Genomic DNA, 21,115 nt, shown 5'->3' on the forward strand with positions numbered 1-21,115 from the left:
TGCCATACATCAACCGGCACTGGACAATGCTGTGTGGCCAACATGCTATGACATATGGATGGATCCCAGAGTAATCAGGTGACTGTGCATCCCGACTGTCCTGACGGGAAACCATGTCAACATCCTCAGCAATTTGGACTCATAACATAGTACAGCACATGAGGGAGCAATTGTAAAACACCTTCAAAATCGATGTGAACCATCAATGAACATGAATTCCATGAAAATAAAAGTTAAGTGTTGAACAATATTCACTGTAAAAATAAGTCTTTAACTCAGGACTATTGAAAGCCTCCCTGCTCCGAAGATTGAATAACAACAAAAGGACAGAACAATGTTCCTTGTTCACAGAAGGTATTGTTCAGGCAAGGAGGATGCAACGAAAATATAAAGGTGGACAGTATTTTCGACAAATATCTCGACGGCTAAAATAATCAGAGAATGTGTCACCATGTACCAAAGTAATGTGTGTGGTTTTTTTTATTGCCAGTGAAAAATAATATCAAGCTTAAGGCTTCCGCACCATGTCGCTATCCTGAGGGGCACTGGGCCTTTCCATTTAATTCCGAGCACTTTGCAGCTTGAATGCCACACAGGGCCTAACATGAACCCGCTGAGCCATCGGAGAAAAACATGCGACATGCGAGGCCGTACAACAAATTTACCGATTCCTGAGCTCGCCTCCATTCCCAGGTGCGCTCAAATGGCCCGTATAGTCAGCTCCGGTAAACTCAATATTCAGGGCTTTAACCCAGGAAGGCAATAAACACTTCAGTTAAAACAATGGGCTTGGTGACTCGTGGAGGCAAAATCAAAGCTGGATGTCATTCATCTCTGTTGGCACGAACAACGTTCTCTGGTCAAACTGTGATTGTTTGTCTTGGGCTGTAGAAAAGCTCTTCCACAAAGAGATGAACAAAAAGCAATGGAAAACTGTTTGTATTATGTAATTGGAGTTGTTATGTTCTATTTATTTCTGTATTCATTATTGCTTTTTCTCTAGTCGGAGTACAACATGTCAAAATTTTTTTTTTGTAAAAAGAAATTATTTGATGCCAACATCCTTCTTGCAAGGATTAAAGGATCATTTTGACCGATAGTACATATAATTACAACTCAAACTTATTGGCGATCTTAATCAAAGCTCGGGTCAATCGGAGTAAAATTGATGATTTTTCAGATGAAAAATTACATTAGAAGTCTGACCTTGAGTTGACCTTTTGACATCAAAAATAGTTGGTTTCCCAATTAAGTGAGGCAATATGCAAATGCTGTTCTATTTTCAAGTTAATAGGATGAAAATGGACAATTTTTCAGATGAAAATTGATGATTTTAGAAGTTTCACCTTCAGTTCACCTTTAACCTTTTGACCCCCAAAATAGTTGCTTTTCCAATTCCATGATGTACAATGCAATTGCTGTTTAATTTTTCATGTCAATTGGATGAAAATTGATGATTTTGCAGATGGAAATTGATGATTTGGGAAGTTTGACCTCGAGTTGACCTTGACCTTTTGACCTTAAAATAGTTGGTTTCCCAAGTCAGTGGGGAACTATGGAATTGATGTTTAATTTTCAAGCCAATTGGATGAAAATTGATGATATTGGAAATTTGACCTTGAGTTGACCTTTGACATTTTGACCTAAAAAATAGTTAGTTTCCCAATGTAGTGACTCAATTGTCATGCCAATCGGATGAAAAATGACAAATTTTGGAAATTGGCCTTCAAGATGACCATTGACCTCAAAAAAAATTAATCGGCTTCTTCCTTATGAATAACTTATTCCTTAATAATAACTTATGAAATAAGTGGTAGTCCCTGGTGTTGGGCTAGCGGCTAGGGTGCCGGCTTAGGATCCTAGGATCCTGGGTTCGAATCCCGGTCAATCGCTGAATTAACGCCAGGGGGGTTGACTCAGCCTGTCATCCTTCCGAGGTCGGCAAATTGAGTACCAGTTCACTGGTAATTCCCTGCTTGTCGTAAAAGGCGGCAAAAAGGGTTGGCGTCAGGAAGGGCATCCGGCCGTAAAACATTGCTTCAAAAAGGGGACCGAAAAACAACAACAACCACAGTTCCCGAAAAAGGCCAACCCCCGCTTGCGGGGAAAAATGGCCTCTAAAGGTGGTTTTTTCCTTATGAATAACTCTACCATCCAGTGAAGTTTCGTGAAGATCGGTTTAGAATTGTGACCTGTAGGCGATCGACAGACAGACAGACAGACAGACACAGAGAATAATGCACAAGACCAACCAATATTCTTGAAAAATCTTGGATTTTGCAAGTAATAAATGAATGAAATGGCAAGGCCTCACAATACAATATCCCGACGACAAAGGCTCACAAGATGACATTATAAGTTGTATTTCGATTTGGTGCAAAGGTGTAATGTTACTGCAGACTTAGGTGGTGAATAAAATAGACCAAAAAAGGTGAAGATCAGATGATCAAAAATGCCAGAGATGAATCTTCTCAAAACGGACAAGGATTATATGCCCAAGTGATGTGACGTCATGTGTCGGCGGCTCAGATTCGGTTCCTCCTTTTCACACTAAAACACTAGACCGGAGTAACGAAGTTCAACTCAATAAGCCATTGCAAATAACTCAGTTAGATCAATGAAATGCCTATTCTGCTGATGATAGGTCTCGGACTTGAATCAATTTGGAATCTTGAAAGGCCTTCACGGCGAGCCTAAATCTGCCAACGCCGCATTGGCGAACATTAAACTTTACGTGCTTCTCACGGCAGATTCCCCAAAGTTGAATCTTGCACAAAACATTTCAAATTTAAAGTTGATTTTTGTATTCAATAAGTACGGTCAGTGTTCCGTTTGATTGAAAGCACAAATGGCTCTGCACTTCACGGCAAAACCTCTCTTCATCCTCTTTTCTCCCACCTCTGGAACAAACTCCCTCACTCTCTTCAATCCCACTCCTCCCTCCAGGTCTTTAAAACAGCTGTTCGCCACCATCTCTTATCTTCCCCCATCCAAAACTTTGATCTTTTCTTCCCCCGTTAATTCACCCCAGATCCACTTTTTTGAAATTCCAACTTCTTTCCTGGAAGTCCTAGCAATGTCCATGTGTTTTTTTTTAACCTCTCCCACCACCACTGCCCCCCCCCCCTTCCCACGCCTCCTCCCCCCAAGCCCTCTCCCTCCCACAGATCTCCCGATGTCCCTGCTCTCAAATGTACTTGTGTGCTTCCCTCTCTCTCCCCATCTTGTCTCCCGCTCCCTTTATCTTATGCTTTATGTGTCAGTTTGCCTTTTTGTGATTGTTAGCTCTTACACGAGCCTCGATCTTGTATACAAAAAATATATATATATATTACATCATGTGCTACGTTGTGAAGGCGAGAAAAGCTTGATCTTTTCTACCCCCATTAATTCACCCCAGATCCACTTTTTTGAAATTCAGACTTCTTTCCTGGAAGTCCAAGCAGTGTCCATGTGTTTTATACCTCTCCCACCCCCACCCCCCTTCCCGTGCCCCTCCCCCCAAGCCCTCTCCCTCCCACAGATCTCCCGATGTCCCTGCTCTCAAATGTTGTACTTGTGTGCTTCCCTCTCTCTCCCCATCTTGTCTCCCGCTCCCTTTATCTTATGCTTTATGTGTCAGTTTGCCTTTTTGTGATTAATGTTAGCTCTTACACGAGCCTCGATCTTGTATACTGAAAAAGAAAAGAAAAAAGGAAAAAAGAAAAAAAATACTTACATCATGTGCTATGTTGTGACGGCGAGAAACGCTTGCGTTGCGATCACAGAGCACACGCACAATATGTCAAATATCATTGGAACGCAAACGAAGTTCAGATGAATATCTTTGGCAATGAATACGTTGATGCATCGGAACATCGGCATGAAAAATTAATCACGATAATGCACAAAAAGATTACATGGAAATGAAAAAAACCCAGCGGTGTAGCAAATCGGTGTCTCCATCTACACACTCATGATAAATGTACTCAAAACTCGTTCACTTGAACTCGTTATATCATCACACTTTATTCATTCAAGCTGGGGAGCTGAACATACTGACAATTTCACGGAGACGAGAGATTTTTAACCGAAGGCCGCACATCTGGGAAATCGCAATCGTGGGTCCTTTGAGCTACTTGTGACCTTTTCTAAGAACTTTGTAACGTCTAATCCGAGTCACGTGTGTCCATATTGCGATTGGCGTGTCACCGAGGATGTGAAGGATCGTGCTTTGAGAAATATCTTGGAAGACCCGCACATAAAGGGAGCCTTGATGGTTGCATGACCAACACGTCATACATGACAACTGCTCAGGCAAAGAAGTTTTATACTTCAATATAATACTGGGAACTTGTGTTTTAATGCGGAAAGATGATTTAATAAATGCAAGACCAGAATTGTGGATACTGGTCTCGCACTCTCTGTCCGATCCGGACTCTGGTCCCTCTGACACCTCCCTCCTCCCCAGGGTTTCTACAGATCACACGTGATGTTCCAGTAACCATCTTCTTGTGAAACTCCCAAAATCCGGAATCACTGCTCACCTCTTCACTCATTCGGTCCACTTTTCTCCTCCCACCTGTGGAACCATCTTCTTTCAGTCTCTTCGATCTCATTCTTCCCTCCAGGGCTTCAAGACAGCTGTTCTCCACCATGACAGATCTTCCCCCATCCACAACCATGATCTTTTCTACCCCCATGAGAACCCCCCCCTCCCCCAAGCCCAACTCTTTCTGGTTTTCCAGTCTTGCTTCCTTACACTGCTGTAATTGTGAGTTTGCGGCTGCATCCATCTTGTTCCCCCAGTGGCCTCCACTCATCATCATCTTCCCCACATCCTTTATTTTTCCACGTCTCCCTCAATTTTGTCTTTCAACCTTGCTCTTAGTGTGTCCCCCTCCCCTTATCCTTCCACTGTTCCTTTTGCTCTGTTATGTCCAGATCCGTTCTATATTCTAGCTCCTCTTTGGACCATGTACTTCCGCAGCTTATAACGGTGACAAGCTTATTCATTAAAGCACCAAGGAATATGGCTTCCAGCTGTGGGTTGTTGCTGCTGCTTCCCATCATGCTCCCTTTCAGGTAATGGAATATATTAAGGCCTTGCATCTCCTTGGCATATTGTGACAAGAGGTTGAGACACATGGTCTGTTATTGCTGACAACAGTCAGGGTTGGTGGGCATTCAGGCTTTTCCCAGCATTATTCTGATCCAACTCCTCCCACGCTCTTCCCTTTTCGCACCAACCCTTTCCCTTCCAGGTCACACACATTCTACCAGACACCAATCCATTGTTATTCACATGAAGTCCAAGTTTAACACACTTAACACACAATTTTTCTTGAATGCAGAACCCTCTTGCTGAGTATATTGGCTCATGCTTTCTCCCTCTCTTTCTGAATCCATGGCTGCACGTTTCACCTGCAACTACCTGTCCTTGTGCTTTGCAATGTCGAATCTGCTATGGGTTGGTGGTGATCAGAAATAATTCCTCCAAAGATCAGAAAGTCATTGTGCTGTGGTGTATCTGTGTCCTCATTCACTTGTTTCCCTGCGCTCGCAAAGTGAAAAGCAGGGTTAGGCCTTCGGTCGCGTACGTGTGGCGTACCTGCGTACGTGTGGCGTGTCTGCATTTTCAAAATCCATTTTCTGGGCATCCGTTGGTCCGATTGACACGAAATTTTACCATAGGAGTGCCTCCGCCTATATAATTTTTTTATTCATAATTATGACGTCATAGGTCACGTGGTACAAGCACCATCGACACGTTACACCTCTATATCTCCCAAACCGCTCAATGGAAAAAGTTGAAACAAGGCTCATTGTTAAGTACTCCCCATGGGGAATAAGACATGTTAATGATAATTGTCATCGCTACTTTAATTATGACGTCATAATTCGACAAGTACAACGCCTGATTTGATCAGTATGAATTTTTTTTCTCTGCAATTCTTGGACCAATTGAAACGAAATTTTCACCATAGGTGGGCTTCCTCCTGTAGAATATTTTAATGATAATTATGACTTCATAGGTGACGTGGTACAGACGCCATCTCGGAAAAACCGAAAATCGTTGCACCTCTGTCTCCGAAACCACTCCATGGGAAACATTTGAAACATGGCTCGTTGTAAAGAACTCCACATGGGGAATAGGTGTTAATGATGACGTCATTGGTGCCGTAATTATGACGTCATAATTCCACAAGGACAACGCTTAGTCTGATCAGTTTGAAATTTATTGAGCGTGACCTATGCAAAAAAAATATATGAAGATATAAATTTATGATGTAATCGCTCACGTGGTCTGGCAGCCATATTGGATCAAAGAAAAAAACCCTTCAAAAACATAAGTGTTGGCTCGCACCAAACTTTACTGCACAGGATAAGTATTCTATGAGTACCATCTAGTTGACCCTTTGCACCACTTTCTTTCTGTTGACCCTTTGCCATCTCCTATACTGCTCTTCCATGACCTTCAAATATTGTGTAAAATAAATTACTAAAGAACAACTTGACCTTAAAATAGCAATTAATTATCACACTATACAAGGTGTCCATAAAGCCCCTGTGAAACTTTAAAAGTTTATAACTTTTGATGTACAGATGATAGAAACAAACTGTAAATGGCATGTGAAAGCGTAATTGATAAAGTTTTTACTTGATACAGTTAGTATTTCCAAACTTCAACATAACCGCCATCTTTCGTAATACATCGTTCAATCCGACTTTCCAACTTGTTGAAAACATTCTCCAGTTGGTGCTGAGCAATTTCATGAATTGTATTTGTGACCACAGCCCTAAAAATGTGGTTTTGATGAGTGACAAACAATTTTACAAAGCCAGATAAAATGTGGCCCAATGGGGACAGTTCGGGTGAATGAGGTCACCAAGTAATTGGTCCACGTCTACCGGTCCACATGTCTGGGAAGACATCATTCAGGAACCGTCGCACATTAGAAGCATCGTGGCAGGGAGAAGTTGAATCATCAGAAAATATAAACCCGTCAAAAAACCCAGGAAATTGTGGATTTAACAAAAGAAATAACAACATTAACATCAACAAAACTTGATGAATTATGCTTTCATGTGTCATGGAAGCCAAACAGTTCAATCTTGGTTTCATCAGACCACATAATCTTGTTTCTCACAGTCCGAGAGTCCTTTAGGTGCTTTTTTGCAAACTCCAAGCAGGATTTCATGTGTCTTTCACTGAGGAGAGACTTCCGTCTGGCCACTCTGCCATAAAGCCCAGATTGGTGGAGTGTTGCAGTGATGGTTGTCCTTCTGGAAGTTTCTCCCATCTCCACACAGGATCTCTGGAGCTCAGCCAGAGTGACCATCGGGTTCTTGATCACCTCCATTACCAAGGCCCTTCTCCCCCGATTGCTCAGTTTGGCCGGGCGGCCAGCTCTAGGAAGAGTCCTGGTTGTTCCAAACTTCTTCCATTTTTTTTTTTTTTTTTTTTGTATACAAGATCGAGGCTCGTGAAAGAGCTAACATTAATCACACAAAAAGACAAACCGACACACAAAACACAAAAAACAAGGGGAGCGGCAGACAAGCTGGGGAGAGAGGGGGAAGGACACAAAAGAGAGGGGGAAGAGGGGGAAGGACACAAACACAACATTTGAGAGCAGGGACATCGGGAGGACTTGGGGGGAGGTGGGAGAGGAATAAAACATATGAACACTGCAAGGACTCTGGGGTGAATTACCGGGGGTAGAAAAGATCAAGGTTTTCGATGGGGGAAGATAAGAGATGGTGGTGAACAGCTGTTTTAAAGACCTGGAGGGAGGAGTGGGATTGAAGGGAGTGGGGGAGTTTGTTCCAGAGGCGGGAGAAAAGGGGAATGAAAGAGTGAAGGTGAGCAAAGAGCCTAGACTTTGGCAGTTTAACCATAAGAGGGTTGCAGGCAGATCTTGTGCGACCTGAAGGAATATTGGGGGGACAGAGCACAGAGAGAGCTGGGGGAGCAAGGCCGGAGAGGAGTCGGTAGAAGACGGAAAGACCACCAACCTGCCTGCGGTGAGTGAGTGAAAGGCCCTCGGTGTTGACTACATCGCAGGAGATTCCAATGATTCTGAAAGCTTTGGCCTCAACAGCGTGAAGCCGAGCAAGGTGTGAGGCAGGAGCACCAGCCCAGAGGGGGGAACAGTATTCCATTGAGCTGCGGATGAAAGCCTTGTATGTGGTGAGGAGCTCAGGTGTGCCAAGGAAGGACTTCGCATGACGGAGGATGCCCAGTCGGCGACTGGCTTTGGAGGCCAGCTTGGAAATGTGGTTTTCCCAAGAAAGATCATGGCAGATAGTGAGACCCAAAAGCTTGAGCGACAGAACTTCTTGGAGAGGATTGTTGAGAAAGTAGATGGGAGGGTTGTCCAGTCGGTCCTTTCGGAGAGACATTGTAAGAGTGTGAGATTTGTCAGGATTGAAAGACATGTTCCACTTGTTTGACCAGTCTGTGATTTTGTCCAGGTCTGCAGAGAGTGAGGAGGCTGCAGACTGCCGATCTGAGGGATGAGGAATGGAGCGACAGAGAGTAGAGTCGTCAGCAAAGAGATAGAGAGGATTTTCAAGAGAGTCAGAGAGATCATTGATGAAGACCAGAAAAAGCACAGGGCCCAGAACACTACCTTGGGGAACTCCAGCCTGAACAGGAAGAGGAGATGAGAGAAACCCATTCAGGGCCACACGTTGACTACGACCAGAGAGGAAGTCCGCCAGCCATGCGTGGAGATTTCCATGGATACCAAAGGAGGAGAGTTTGGTGAGCAGAGCAGGGTGCCAGACCGTATCGAAGGCACGTGAAATGTCAAGGGAGACAGCTCTAATTTCCTGTTTGGCGTTGAGGATTTAAGAATTATGGAGGCCACTGTGCTCTTGGGAACCTTCAATGCAGCAGAGATTTTTTTGTAGGCTTCCCCAGATCTGTGCCTCGACACAATCCTGTCTCTGAGCTCTGCAGGCCGTTCCTTCGACCTCATGGCTTGGTTTTTGCTCTGATATGCATTGTCAGGTGTGAGACCTTATATAGACAGGTGTGTGCCTTTCCAAATCATGTCCAATCAATTGAATTTACCACAGGTGGACTCCAATCAAGGTGTAGAAACATCTCGAAGATGATCAAGAGAAATAGGAGGCACCTGAGCTAAATTTCAAGTGTCATAGCAAAGGGTATGAATACTTATGTAAATGTGATATTTCAATTTTTTCTTTTTAATAAACTTGCAAAACTTTCTAAAATGCTGTTTTCTCTTTGTCATTATGGGGTATTGAGTGTAGATTGATGAGGGAAAAAATGAATTTAAACGATTTCAGCATAAGGCTGCAACATAACAAAATGTGAAAAAAGTGGAGGGGTCTGAATACTTTCTGAATGCACTGTATATATATGTATGCCATCATAATCATCATCATCAGAGCATCAGTGCTGTCGAAGCAGTCCATTCATATGGGTTATATTGGAATGTTGTTGCTGTTACCTTCAAAGCAGTCAAGTCAGGGAAGTAAAGTCAGGACAGGAATTTGTAATTTGTTCAGGATGCCGGTGATAACTCGCCTACACTTCGCAAAAGGCACTGATGGATAGTTAACATCAACCAACACCCAGTGCTGGCAGTTGGATCCTCGGAATCCCGTCGTTCCGATGGATGGCACATACAATGACGCATTAACTTGCATGCGAAACAGTTTATAACTGGGTTGAGATTCAAACCGAGGCTAGACAGCTCAAAGGTGAGTGCACATACCTGTAAACTATCCTGATAGCTAGCACATATTTGTACATGTGTGTGCTTGTGTGTATGTAAGTATGCACACACACACACACACACACACATAATAGAGCAGACATGGTCAGGGTCAACTGGTCAATGGGCCCTGAAACCATACCATAGTAAATGCTAAAAAGGACAAACCCAGCTGCTCCTAACCCTTAAGCTAACTCCATAAAGTGGGACTCGGGATCCATGAAAGCAAGACTTGATATGGATGGTGCATTTACTTCCAAGAAGAACATTAACAAACCATTTGATTGGTTCAGTGAACCAACAACAGTTTAATTGGCATGAAAATAAGATATTCTCCAAATTTGGTGACTTTCTCCAAAAGTTTTTCTCCAAAATTTTCTCCAAAAACAAAAACTTGGTGCAAAGTGTGGTGGAAACATCATTTATAAAAACTGAAGGTTAATCCTGCATAGCATTTCCTCAATAAAGGAAGAGGGACGGGAGGCACTTTGCAAAAGACAATGTCAACATTCTTTCAAGGATTTTTACAAGGAAATATTCAAAGATAAATGGCAAAGGAAACATGACATTTTCTCAATAAGCAATTGAGGTTTCCTGATGGGAATCCATCGAGGGAATGCGAAGGTTGGTTGCAAGACACTCACCTGTAGCAGCCAATAGCACCGCCTGTGGAACGTAGGGATGATGGAGGAATGCACGTAGCAGCCGTAGAGACACTGCAACACGAGGAAGGCACACATCGCACATGCACGTGACACACGAGGAATTGGATTGGCAACGGCAAAGCACAATAATGTGAGTCTACGATGCAGGCCCGCATTTTGATGGGTTCCTTGACCGTCTCAATCATATTGCATTGACCGTCATGTTCATCAACATCAATGCAGATTATGTTGGCGCACTCACAACAATTTATAGAATGCACAGGGGGCTCAACACTTTTTCTTCTTATTGGGCGATTAACTTGTTTCCGGGAATATGGTTTCGTGTTATAGTGGCAGCAGAGTAACCTAGATAAATGAGACCAACTAAGAACCACCTTTAGAGGCCATTTTCCCCCGCAGAGCAGTGTTTGGCCTTTTTCGGGCACTGTGGTCCCCTTTTTGAAGCCATATTTTATGGCCAGATGCCCTTCCTGCCGCCAACCTCAACCCTCAGAAGGATGACAGGTTGAGTCAAATAAATGAGACCAACTATCCTGGTTTAACCCAACCCGGTCAATCCATACTTATGCAAAACCAGGAACTATCCGGGTTTAACCCCACCCGGTCAATCCATACTTATGCAAAAGCAGGAACTATCCTGGTTTAACCCAACCCGGTCAATCCATACTTATGCAAAACCAAGAACTATCCTGGTTTAGCCCAACCCGGTCAATCCATACTTATGCAAAACCAGGAACTATCCTGGTTTAACCCAACCCGGTCAATCCATACTTATGCAAAACCAGGAACTATCCAGGTTTAACCCCACCCAGTCAATCCATACTTATGCAAAAGCAGGAACTATCCTGGTTTAACCCAACCCGGTCAATCCATACTTATGCAAAACCAGGAACTATCCTGGTTTAACCAAACCCGGTCAATCCATATTTATGCAAAAGCAGGAACTATCCTGGTTTAACCCAACCCGGTCAATCCATACTTATGCAAAACCAGGAACTATCCGGGTTTAACCCCACCCGGTCAATCCATACTTATGCAAAAGCAGGAACTATCCTGGTTTAACCCAACCCGGTCAATCCATACTTATGCAAAACCAAGAACTATCCTGGTTTAGCCCAACCCGGTCAATCCATACTTATGCAAAACCAGGAACTATCCTGGTTTAACCCAACCCGGTCAATCCATACTTATGCAAAACCAGGAACTATCCGGGTTTAACCCCACCCAGTCAATCCATACTTATGCAAAAGCAGGAACTATCCTGGTTTAACCCAACCCGGTCAATCCATACTTATGCAAAACCAGGAACTATCCTGGTTTAACCAAACCCGGTCAATCCATACTTATGCAAAACCAAGAACTATCCTGGTTTAGCCCAACCCGGTCAATCCATACTTATGCAAAACCAGGAACTATCCTGGTTTAACCCAACCCGGTCAATCCATACTTATGCAAAAGCAGGAACTATCCGGGTTTAACCCCACCCAGTCAATCCATACTTATGCAAAAGCAGGAACTATCCGGGTTTAACCCCACCCAGTCAATCCATACTTATGCAAAACCAGGAACTATCCGGGTTTAACCCCACCCAGTCAATCCATACTTATGCAAAAGCAGGAACTATCCTGGTTTAACCCAACCCGGTCAATCCATACTTATGCAAAACCAGGAACTATCCTGGTTTAACCAAACCCGGTCAATCCATATTTATGCAAAACCAGGAACTATCCTGGTTTAGCCCAACCCGGTCAATCCATACTTATGCAAAACCAGGAACTATCCTGGTTTAACCCAACCCGGTCAATCCATACTTATGCAAAACCAGGAAATCACTTTATCTGAAATGGACAGAAATGTTCCTCCAATCTACTCTCTAATTTTGATGTACCATACGCTGTAGCAGAGCGTCAGCGCTGTCCAAGCAGTTTATTGGCCAGGGTTATACCGGGTAGTTGCCATTGCCTTTTCCACAGTAGATGGCGCAGGAATTTCGAATTTGACCAGGGTGCCCGTGTTAGTTCGCCTACCCTCGCGAAGGACTCCGTGGGGTCTTTAACATCCACCGACTCATGTCGGTAGACAAGACGTGCATTTAATATCCACCCCAGGAACGCCACACACATTGATGAATCAGCCTGCATGTGAAACACCGGTTTGACAGTTTATAGCTGGGCCGGGATTCAAACCCAGGCTAGACAGCTTAGCGTGCAGACCTCTAGGCCATCCCCTCAGCCTCTAATCTACTCACACTGATATTCTAATGAAACGGCAGAAAGATGTCATCGACTTGGTTGAAAGCAGCAAGTAAATGACCTAAGTAACACACACTGTCTCCTATTCTTAATATTGTTGACCATCCATCTCGACATCTATCTCGTCACATGCCAGTTATAAAGTCCATCAAACAAAGTTAGAGACAAGTCGATTTAACCATAAAAAGGAGTTTGATAAGCATTTATCTGATTATAATTCACAAATGTCTGTCGGTCTGTTCCCAGGTACCGCAAAAACGGGTGAACAGATCGCAACAAAATTTTGGGTGGGTAATCCTGGGACTCCCTGGAGTAAAATAGGCTATGTTGTTTTCCCAATTTTCCAATTTTCCCAATTCCCAATTTTTCCAATTTTCCAGTTTTTCCAACCACGATGGAATAATATTTACCGATATGAACAGTGATGTGGCTTTTATTGAAATTCTTCAAATACTGTTTAGATTTTGATGATTTGCGTGCGATATGATTTAATGGATGTAAATATAAATCGTTTAAAATAAAAAAGCCTTCAATTTCTGATATTTGCCTTTTCATTTGGGCTTCCCCATTGAAGCTCCGCCCATAGGGCGGGTACCGTTGCAAGTATGTTAAATTTGGGTAAAAAGTACAATTTCCCTTTGAATCTTCTTGTCTTGAACAAGAATTCTTGTCTTGAACAAGTAAGCAAACACCCTTGACGAGAACCCTATCGCGTATGATGAAATAGTTCAATGGGAGCGTCGTGGGCCGCGCAAGCTTGGAACATTTACACAAGCAAGGCTAATGCTCAGAGACACCATTATGCTATGTAATTATTTTGAGTTAAAATTAATAGATAATTTGCACAAGTATGCCTGGTCAAGGTACAGTCACGTGAAAAAGTAAGTACACCCATGTAAAGTTTTGACTTTTTCAACATATTTCAACATACAGCTATTTGATCTTCATTTCAACCATTTTTATTTTTATTTTTTTGTATACTGAATCGAGGCTCGTGAAAGAGCTAACATTTACTTCACAAACAAATCGACCAGACAAACAAAATACACAAAAAGAGGGAGCGGAAGACAAGATGGGGAGAAATGGGGAAGCACACAAACACAACATCCGAGAGCAGGGAGATGTGTGGAAGGGAGAGGGCCCGGGGGGAGGAGGCATGGGAAGGGGGGGGGGGGGGAGGGAGAAGTATAAAGCACAAGGACACCAAGGACTTCCAGGACAGAAGTTGGTATTTCAAAAAGAGGAATTGGGGTGAAATTAGCGGGGGTAGAAAAGATCAAGGTTTTGGATGTGGGAAGATAAGAGATGGTGGTGAACAGCTGTTTTAAAGACTTGGAGGGTGGAGTGGGATTGAAGAGAGTGAGGGAGTTTGTTCCAGAGGCGGGAGAAAAGAGGAATGAAGGAGTGAAGGTGAGCAGAGAGTCTTGATTTTGGCAGTTTAACCAAAAGAGGGTTGCAGGCAGATCTTGTGCGACCTGTAGGAATATTTGTGGGACAGAGCCCAGAGAGAGCTGGGGGCGCAAGGCCAGAGAGGAGTCGGTAGAAGACGGAAAGACCACCAACCTGCCTGCGGTGAGTGAGTGAGAGGCCCTTGGAGTTAGCTTCATCGCGGGAGATTCCAATGATTCTGAATGCTTTGGTTTCAACAGCACGAAGGCGAGCTAGGCGTGAGGCAGGAGCACCAGCCCAGAGGGGAGAGCAGTATTCCATTGAGCTGCGGATGAAAGCCTTGTATGTGGTGAGGAGCTCAGGTGTGCCAAGGAAGGACTTCGCACGACGGAGGATGCCCAGTCGGCGACTGGCTTTGGAGGCCAGATTTGAAATGTGGTTTTTCCAGGAAAGATCATGGCAGATAGTGAGACCCAAAAGCTTGAGTGACAGAACTTCTTGGAGAGGATTATTCAGAAAGTGGATGGGAGGGTTGTCCAGTCGGTCTTTTCGGAGAGACATCGTAAGAGTGTGAGATTTGTCAGGATTGAAAGACATGTTCCACTTGTTTGCCCAGTCTGTGATTTTGTCAAGGTCTGCAGAGAGTGAGGAGGCTGCAGACTGCCGATCTGAGGGATGAAGAATGGAGCGACAGAGAGTAGAGTCGTCAGCAAAGAGATAGAGAGGATTTTCAAGAGAGTCAGAGAGATCATTGATGAAGACCAGAAAAAGCACAGGGCCCAGAACACTGCCTTGGGGAACTCCAGCCTGAACAGGAAGAGGAGATGAGAGAAACCCATTCAGGGCCACATGTTGACTACGACTAGAGAGGAAGTCCGCCAGCCATGCGTGGAGATTTCCATGGATACCAAAAGAGGAGAGTTTGGTGAGCAGAGCGGGGTGCCAGACTGTATCGAAGGCACGTGATATGTCAAGGGAGACTGCTCTAATTTCCTGTTTGGCATTGAGGACCTCCATCCATTGTTGAGAAAGCAGAAGCGGCATGTCCAGAGTGGAATGTCCAGGTCTGAAACCAAATTGATGATCAGAGATCAAGCCATTGGAGAAGAGGAAAGATTTCCTATCTGAAGCAATGATGGATTCCATGACCTTGCTGATAATTGGGAGAAGGCTGATTGGTCTGTAGTTGCTGGGATCTGTTTTTGCACCTTTTTTGTGCAAAGCGGTGATGTTGGCAGATTTCCAAGCAGATGGAAGATGACCTTGAGCAAAAGAGAGGGTGAAGAGAACAGAGAGAGGGAGTGAAATAGCGGAAGAACATGATTTTAGGACCCGTGGGCTGATGCCGTCAGGTCCAGTTGCAGAATCAGAGTCGAGGGTTGACAGACACTTTTCCACCTTGTCAGGAGGAAAGGACACAGAGTCCAGGAGCAGCTGGGTACGACTGGGTACGGTGGGTACAGAGAGGGATGGGTTTGGGACACAAGATTTAGAGGCAAACACAGAGTTGAGGCATTCGGCTTTTTCACGTGCGGAGTCAGCCGTTTGGCCATTTAAGGTGAGGGAGGGGATGGAGGGGGAACAAACACGAGAAACAGATTTTACCAGACGCCACCAGCATTTGGAAGACGGAGACAGATAAGAGAGTTCGGTCCTGAGGACGGAGAGATATTGTTTCCTGGCTCTCCTGAGGGTGGACACACACTTGTTTCGGGCATTGTGAAAGGAAATGAGATTTCCTTCCGTTGGATTTGCTTTCCAGGAGACGAAAGCAAGTTGTTTCTGGGCAATAGCCTCACCACAAGATTCCGTGTACCATGGACGGGAGGAAGGGTATGACAACTGAAGACGAGAAGGGATAAAACTGTGCATGAGAGAGAGCAATTTACTTTGGAAGAATTCCCAGGATGAGTTGATGTCAGAGGCAGTAGAGATGGGAGACCAGTCCAGATGATTGATGGCTGCTTGAAGACCGTGCCAGTTGGCCTGAGTGAAATGCCAGACTCGTCGACGCTGAGGAGGCTCTCTGAAAATGGTCAGAGAGATGTCCACTTTAACAAGCACATGATCAGAAGAGCCGATTGGAGCAGAAGAAGAGCAGCAGACATTTTCAGGGAAGTTAGTCATAACCAAGTCCAGAAGAGAAGATTCTCTGTTGACTGAGATCCGGGTTGGGAAATTGACAGATTGTGTCAGTCCCAGTGAGTCACAGAAGTCCTTTGCTGAAGAGCCATGGCTGGTGAGAGAGGTACCCACCCCAGCCAACTGGCATGGTGACAGTTGAAATCACCACATATGAGGAAGAGAGAGTTGGGATGGGTAGATAGAAGTTGGTCCATATTATCAGACAGCGAGATGTAGATGGAGTCATCGCTGTTTGGTAGACGGTACAACACGCATATGACAACACGCATATTGATACATAAAGGTGATATAATATAACAAATATCATGAAACATTTACATTTTGTAGTCCATTGTATAATTTAAATAAACATAAATGCAAATTTCGCATGTGGAAAAAGTAAGTACACCCTTGGCTCTAATTATTAGACACCCTTGGCTATTAGAGCCAAGGGTGTAGAGTCTAATAGGTGGTATTGCCCCCTTTGGCAGAAACAACCTCAAGTAGGCGTTTCTTATAACTGTCTACCAGTCTCTGACATCGACTGGGAGAAATTTTTGCCCACTCCTCCATGCAGAATTCTTTCAGCTGTGCGATGATTGAGGGGTTTCTTGCATGCACAGCTCGTTTCAAATCCCCCCTCAACATCTCGATGGAATTTAGATCCGGGCTTTGACTTGGCCATTCCAGGACCCTCCATTTCTTTCCTTTCAGCCATTCCTTGGTGGATTTACTGGTATGTTTAGGGTCATTGTCATGTTGCAAGGTCCACCTTCGGTTGAGCTTCAACTCTCCGACAGATAGCCTCACATTATCCTCAAGCACCCTCTGGTACAATGAAGAATTCGTAGTGGATTCTATGGTGGTGAGCTGCCGAGGCCCTGATGCAGCAAAGCTGCACCAAACCATAATATTTCCACCACCATGCTTTACAATTGGTATCAGGTTCTTGTGGTCAAATGCTGTCTTTGGTTTTCATCAAACATGTCTTCTAGTACTGTGGCCAAATAGCTCTACCTTTGAATCATCTGTCCAGAGCACATTGTTCCAGAAGTGCTGGTCTTTGTCTAGGTGTTCATTGGCAAACTTTAGTCGTGCCCTTATGTTCTTTCTGGACAGCAAAGGTTTCCTCCTGGCACACCTCCCATGTAGATCAAATTTGTGCAGCCTCTTTCTAATGGTAGACTTGTGCACTTTGACATCAACAATGGCAAGAGCTACCTGTAGGTCCCGTGATGACATTCTGGGTTTCTTAGAGCCTTCTTTAAGCATCTTTGGTCTGCTCTCGGGCTGAACTTGCTGGGGCGGCCTGGCCTGAACAAGTTGGCAGGTGTTTGGAATCTTCTCCACTTGCAGATGATCTTCCGGACAGTCGAATGATTAATAATAATAATAATAATACATTTATTTTATATAGCGCTTTTCAAGAAGCCCAAAGACGCTTTGACAGAGTACAAAAAAACAAGTGCAAAAAGACAAAAATCAACAGGTAAATAATCAAAGCAAAAGGAAGGAGAAGGAGAAGAGATAGTCAGGGGTTAAATGCTGTGGGTTAAATGTTGAATGCAGTGTTGAACAGGTGGGTCTTGAGTGATGTTTTGAATGTGGTGAGTGAGGAGGAGTCTCTGATGGTGTGAGGTAGTGAGTTCCAGAGGGTGGGAGCAGCGATGGAGAAGGCCCTGTCCCCCCAGGATCTGAATTTGGTCCGCATGGGGGGGGTCAGGAGGTTGGTACCAGCAGAGCGGAGGTTGCGGGTGGGAGTGTGTCTGGAGAGGAGGTCAGTCAGGTAGGATGGGGCCAGGTTATGGAGGGCTTTGTAGGTCAACAGGAGGATTTTGTACTGGATTCTCTGGGGGATGGGGAGCCAGTGAAGCTTGTAAAGGACGGGGGTGATGTGGTCACGGGTCCGGGAATGGGTGAGTAGACGGGCAGCGGAGTTCTGAATGTATTGGAGTTTATTGATGATTATTGAGGGTGAACCAAAGAGGAGGCTGTTGCAGTAGTCCAGACGGGAGGTGATGAAGGCGTGGATGAGGGTTTCTGCAGCCGTGGAGGAGAGGGATGGATGGAGACGGGCGATGTTTTTCAGGTGAAAGAGGCTGTCTTTGTGATCTGTTTAGTGTATTTGTCGAAGGAGAGGGTTTGGTCAAAGATGATGCCAAGATTCCGGATGTGAGGGGAGGTGGATACTGGGAAACCGTCGATGTTGAGGGCAAAGTTATGGGTGGATTTGGTGAGCGTTTTTGGGCCAATGATGATTATTTCAGATTTATCATAGTTAAGTTTGAGGAAGTTGATTTGAAGCAAGGATTTTATTTCAGTGATGCAGTTTGTCAGGATAGAGTGGGTGGCGGTGGAGATGGACTTGGTGGAGATGAAAAGCTGGATGTCATTGGCGAAGCAGTGGAATTGGAGACCATGACGGCAGATTAAGTGACCAAGGGGGGACAGGTACAGGATGAAGAGGAGGGGGCCAAGAACTGAACCTTGGGGGACACCTTGGGGGAGGGGAGCAGTGGGGGATTTGCAGTTATTGATGGAGATGAACTGGCGTCTGTCGGGAGGTATGATTTGATCCAAGAGAGGGCAGTGCCGGTAATGTTAAAGGTGGTTTCAAGTCGGGTGAGGAGGATGGTGTGATTGATGGTGTCAAAGGCGGCACTGAGTTCGAGGAGGATGAGAATGTTGAGGTTGCCAGCGTCAGAGGAGAGGAGAAGGTCGTTGGTGATTTTGAGGAGAGCAGTTTCAGTACTGTGGTTGGAGCGGAATCCGGATTGGAATGTTTCATACAGGTTATTGGCAGAGAGGTGATGTTTAAGTTGAGTGGCTACAGCGCGTTCCAAAACTTTTGACAGAAAGGGTAGGTTGGAGATGGGTCTGAAGTTGTTTAGGGTGTCAGGGTTGAGTTCAGGTTTTTTCAGAATGGGGGTAACAGCAGCAATTTTGAGGGACGGTGGGACGATGCCTGTAGACAGGGAGGAGTTTATTGTTGCAGTGATAAGTGGAGAGAGAGCAGGAAGGGAGGCCTTGACAAAGCTGGACGGGATGGGGTCAAGAGTGCAGGTGGCAGTTTTCATTCCTATGAGGAGTTCAGAGAGGTCAGTAGGGGAGACTGGGGAGAACTGAGACAGGGGTTGGCAGGATAAGGGGGGACAGGTGGTTTGAGGGGGAGCAGGTGCGGTGGTGGTTAAGCTGCTGTAGATGTTGTCAATTTTGCTTTGGAAGAATGAAAGGAAGGAGATGCAGTTGTCTACTGTGAATGACTGGGTGGTGGTGTCCAGGGGGCTGAGGAGTTTGTTTATTGTAGAGAAGAGTGCTTTTGGGTTTCCAGAGCCAGAGTGGATAATTTGAGAGTAGTAGGCGGAGCGGGCGTGGGAGAGGGCATCTTTGTAGTGTTGTAGGTGGTCCTTGTAGGCTTGGGAGTGAATTGTGAGACCTGTTTTATTGCGGAGTCTTTCAAGTTGGCGAGCACGAGTTTTCATCAGGCGGAGTTCAGGGGTAAACCAGGGAGCAGATTGGGTGAAAGAAACTGTTTTGGTTTTCACGGGCGCAAGCTGGTCAAGGCAGGAGGAGAGAGTGTGGTTGTAGTAGTCAGTGAGGTCAGAAGGGGTGTGGAGGTCAACGAAGGGAGAAGTGGACATTTTTTCAGAGAGGGTGGATGAGAATGAGGTAGGTGAAAGAGCGTTTAGCTTACGGAAATTGATAGTGCGATAATGCCTTGGTGCTGGGGTGGGGATGTTGATGGTCATAGTGATGGCTAAGTGGTCAGAGAGGGTGAGGTCGGAGCCAGAGAGATGGTGTAAAATTAATCCAGTAGAGCAAATTTCAAATGCAAAATATTCAGTATACTGAAAACAGGACAGATGATGGTGATGGTCTACAGGGGTGGCATCTTTCTCTTCCTTGCATGGGATGGGATGTCCTGCCACACCTTACTCTAATAGTATGGTTCTGTTTACATTGACGAAAAGAGTAATGTGCAACAGTGACTGTGCAATCAGTAAGTATGGAGCATTGTAAACATCACATCACTCAGTAGTGATTTCAAATTGATTTCAAATTGTTTGGAGATCTTTTTAAATCCCTTCCCAGACTCGTAGGCATCTATAACCTTCTTTCTGAAGGCCTCAGAGAGCTATTTTGATCTAGGCATGGTGACGCCGCACACTTCAACAACAAAGAGCAAACCAAACTAAATGTCTGAGGTTTAAATAAGACAGGTTCCTCCAAGATCCTCTCTGACGATGTTCTCATCATTTGCACCTGAGCTGGTGCACCTGATTCTAATTTTAGGTATTTGAAGTAGTGATAAATGTAGGGGTGTACTTACTTTTTCCACATGCGAAATTTCCATTTATGTTTATTTAAATTATACAATGGACTACAAAATGTAAATGTTTCATGATATTTGTTATATTATATCACCTTTATCTATCAATATTGTTGAAATGAAGATGAAATAGCTGTATGTTGAAATATGTTGAAAAAGTCAAAACTTTACATGGGGTGTACTTACTTTTTCACGTGACTGTATATATTGCTATGATCACTCGGTCCAGGTGCACAAAATACATCTTCCATCAAAGCCAATTATTAGAGAGTTATGCGACATGTTTTGCACACCAGGGAGAGAACATCGGGCACAGTCGCGGAACGCTGCCGGCCAGTAGTCTCGACAGAGTCTATTTCAGGAGTTGAGGCGCACGTGGCAGTCGTGAGTAATGGTCGCTTGAAACACCAATTACAAAAGAGCTCAATGAACTTTCATTCATCGAACCGTGATGGCGCTTTCAATCCAAGTGCGATGACATTTTGCCATTGATGCTGTGAAGTTCAAGATCAAGCACAAAATAAAAGTGTGTATTGTTCCGGTGGATTTGTCAAGGCAATTGTTGTCTGCAGCTATGAGCTGCTCGCTGTCTGATGTTGGCGAGTGGACTTTCAACAGGAGCCA

General features: G+C 44.6%; 1 protein-coding gene across 7 annotated transcripts in view; it reads right to left on the minus strand.

The window, feature by feature from the left end:
* The window catches only part of LOC137424604 (calmodulin-binding transcription activator 2), an 884,665-nt gene that overhangs the window by 273,980 nt on the left and 589,570 nt on the right, over positions 1–21,115 (minus strand). For all 7 annotated transcript variants that reach the window (XM_078775656.1, XM_078775657.1, XM_078775655.1 and 4 more), the window contains one exon: positions 10,376–10,447. In XM_078775656.1, coding sequence (XP_078631782.1) covers positions 10,376–10,447 — 72 coding nt within the window. The remainder of the gene's footprint in view (positions 1–10,375; positions 10,448–21,115) is intronic.

Source organism: Myxine glutinosa, chromosome 4, assembly GCF_964187855.1.
Source record: "Myxine glutinosa chromosome 4, kmMyxGlut1.1, whole genome shotgun sequence".
NCBI lineage: Eukaryota > Metazoa > Chordata > Myxini > Myxiniformes > Myxinidae > Myxine > Myxine glutinosa.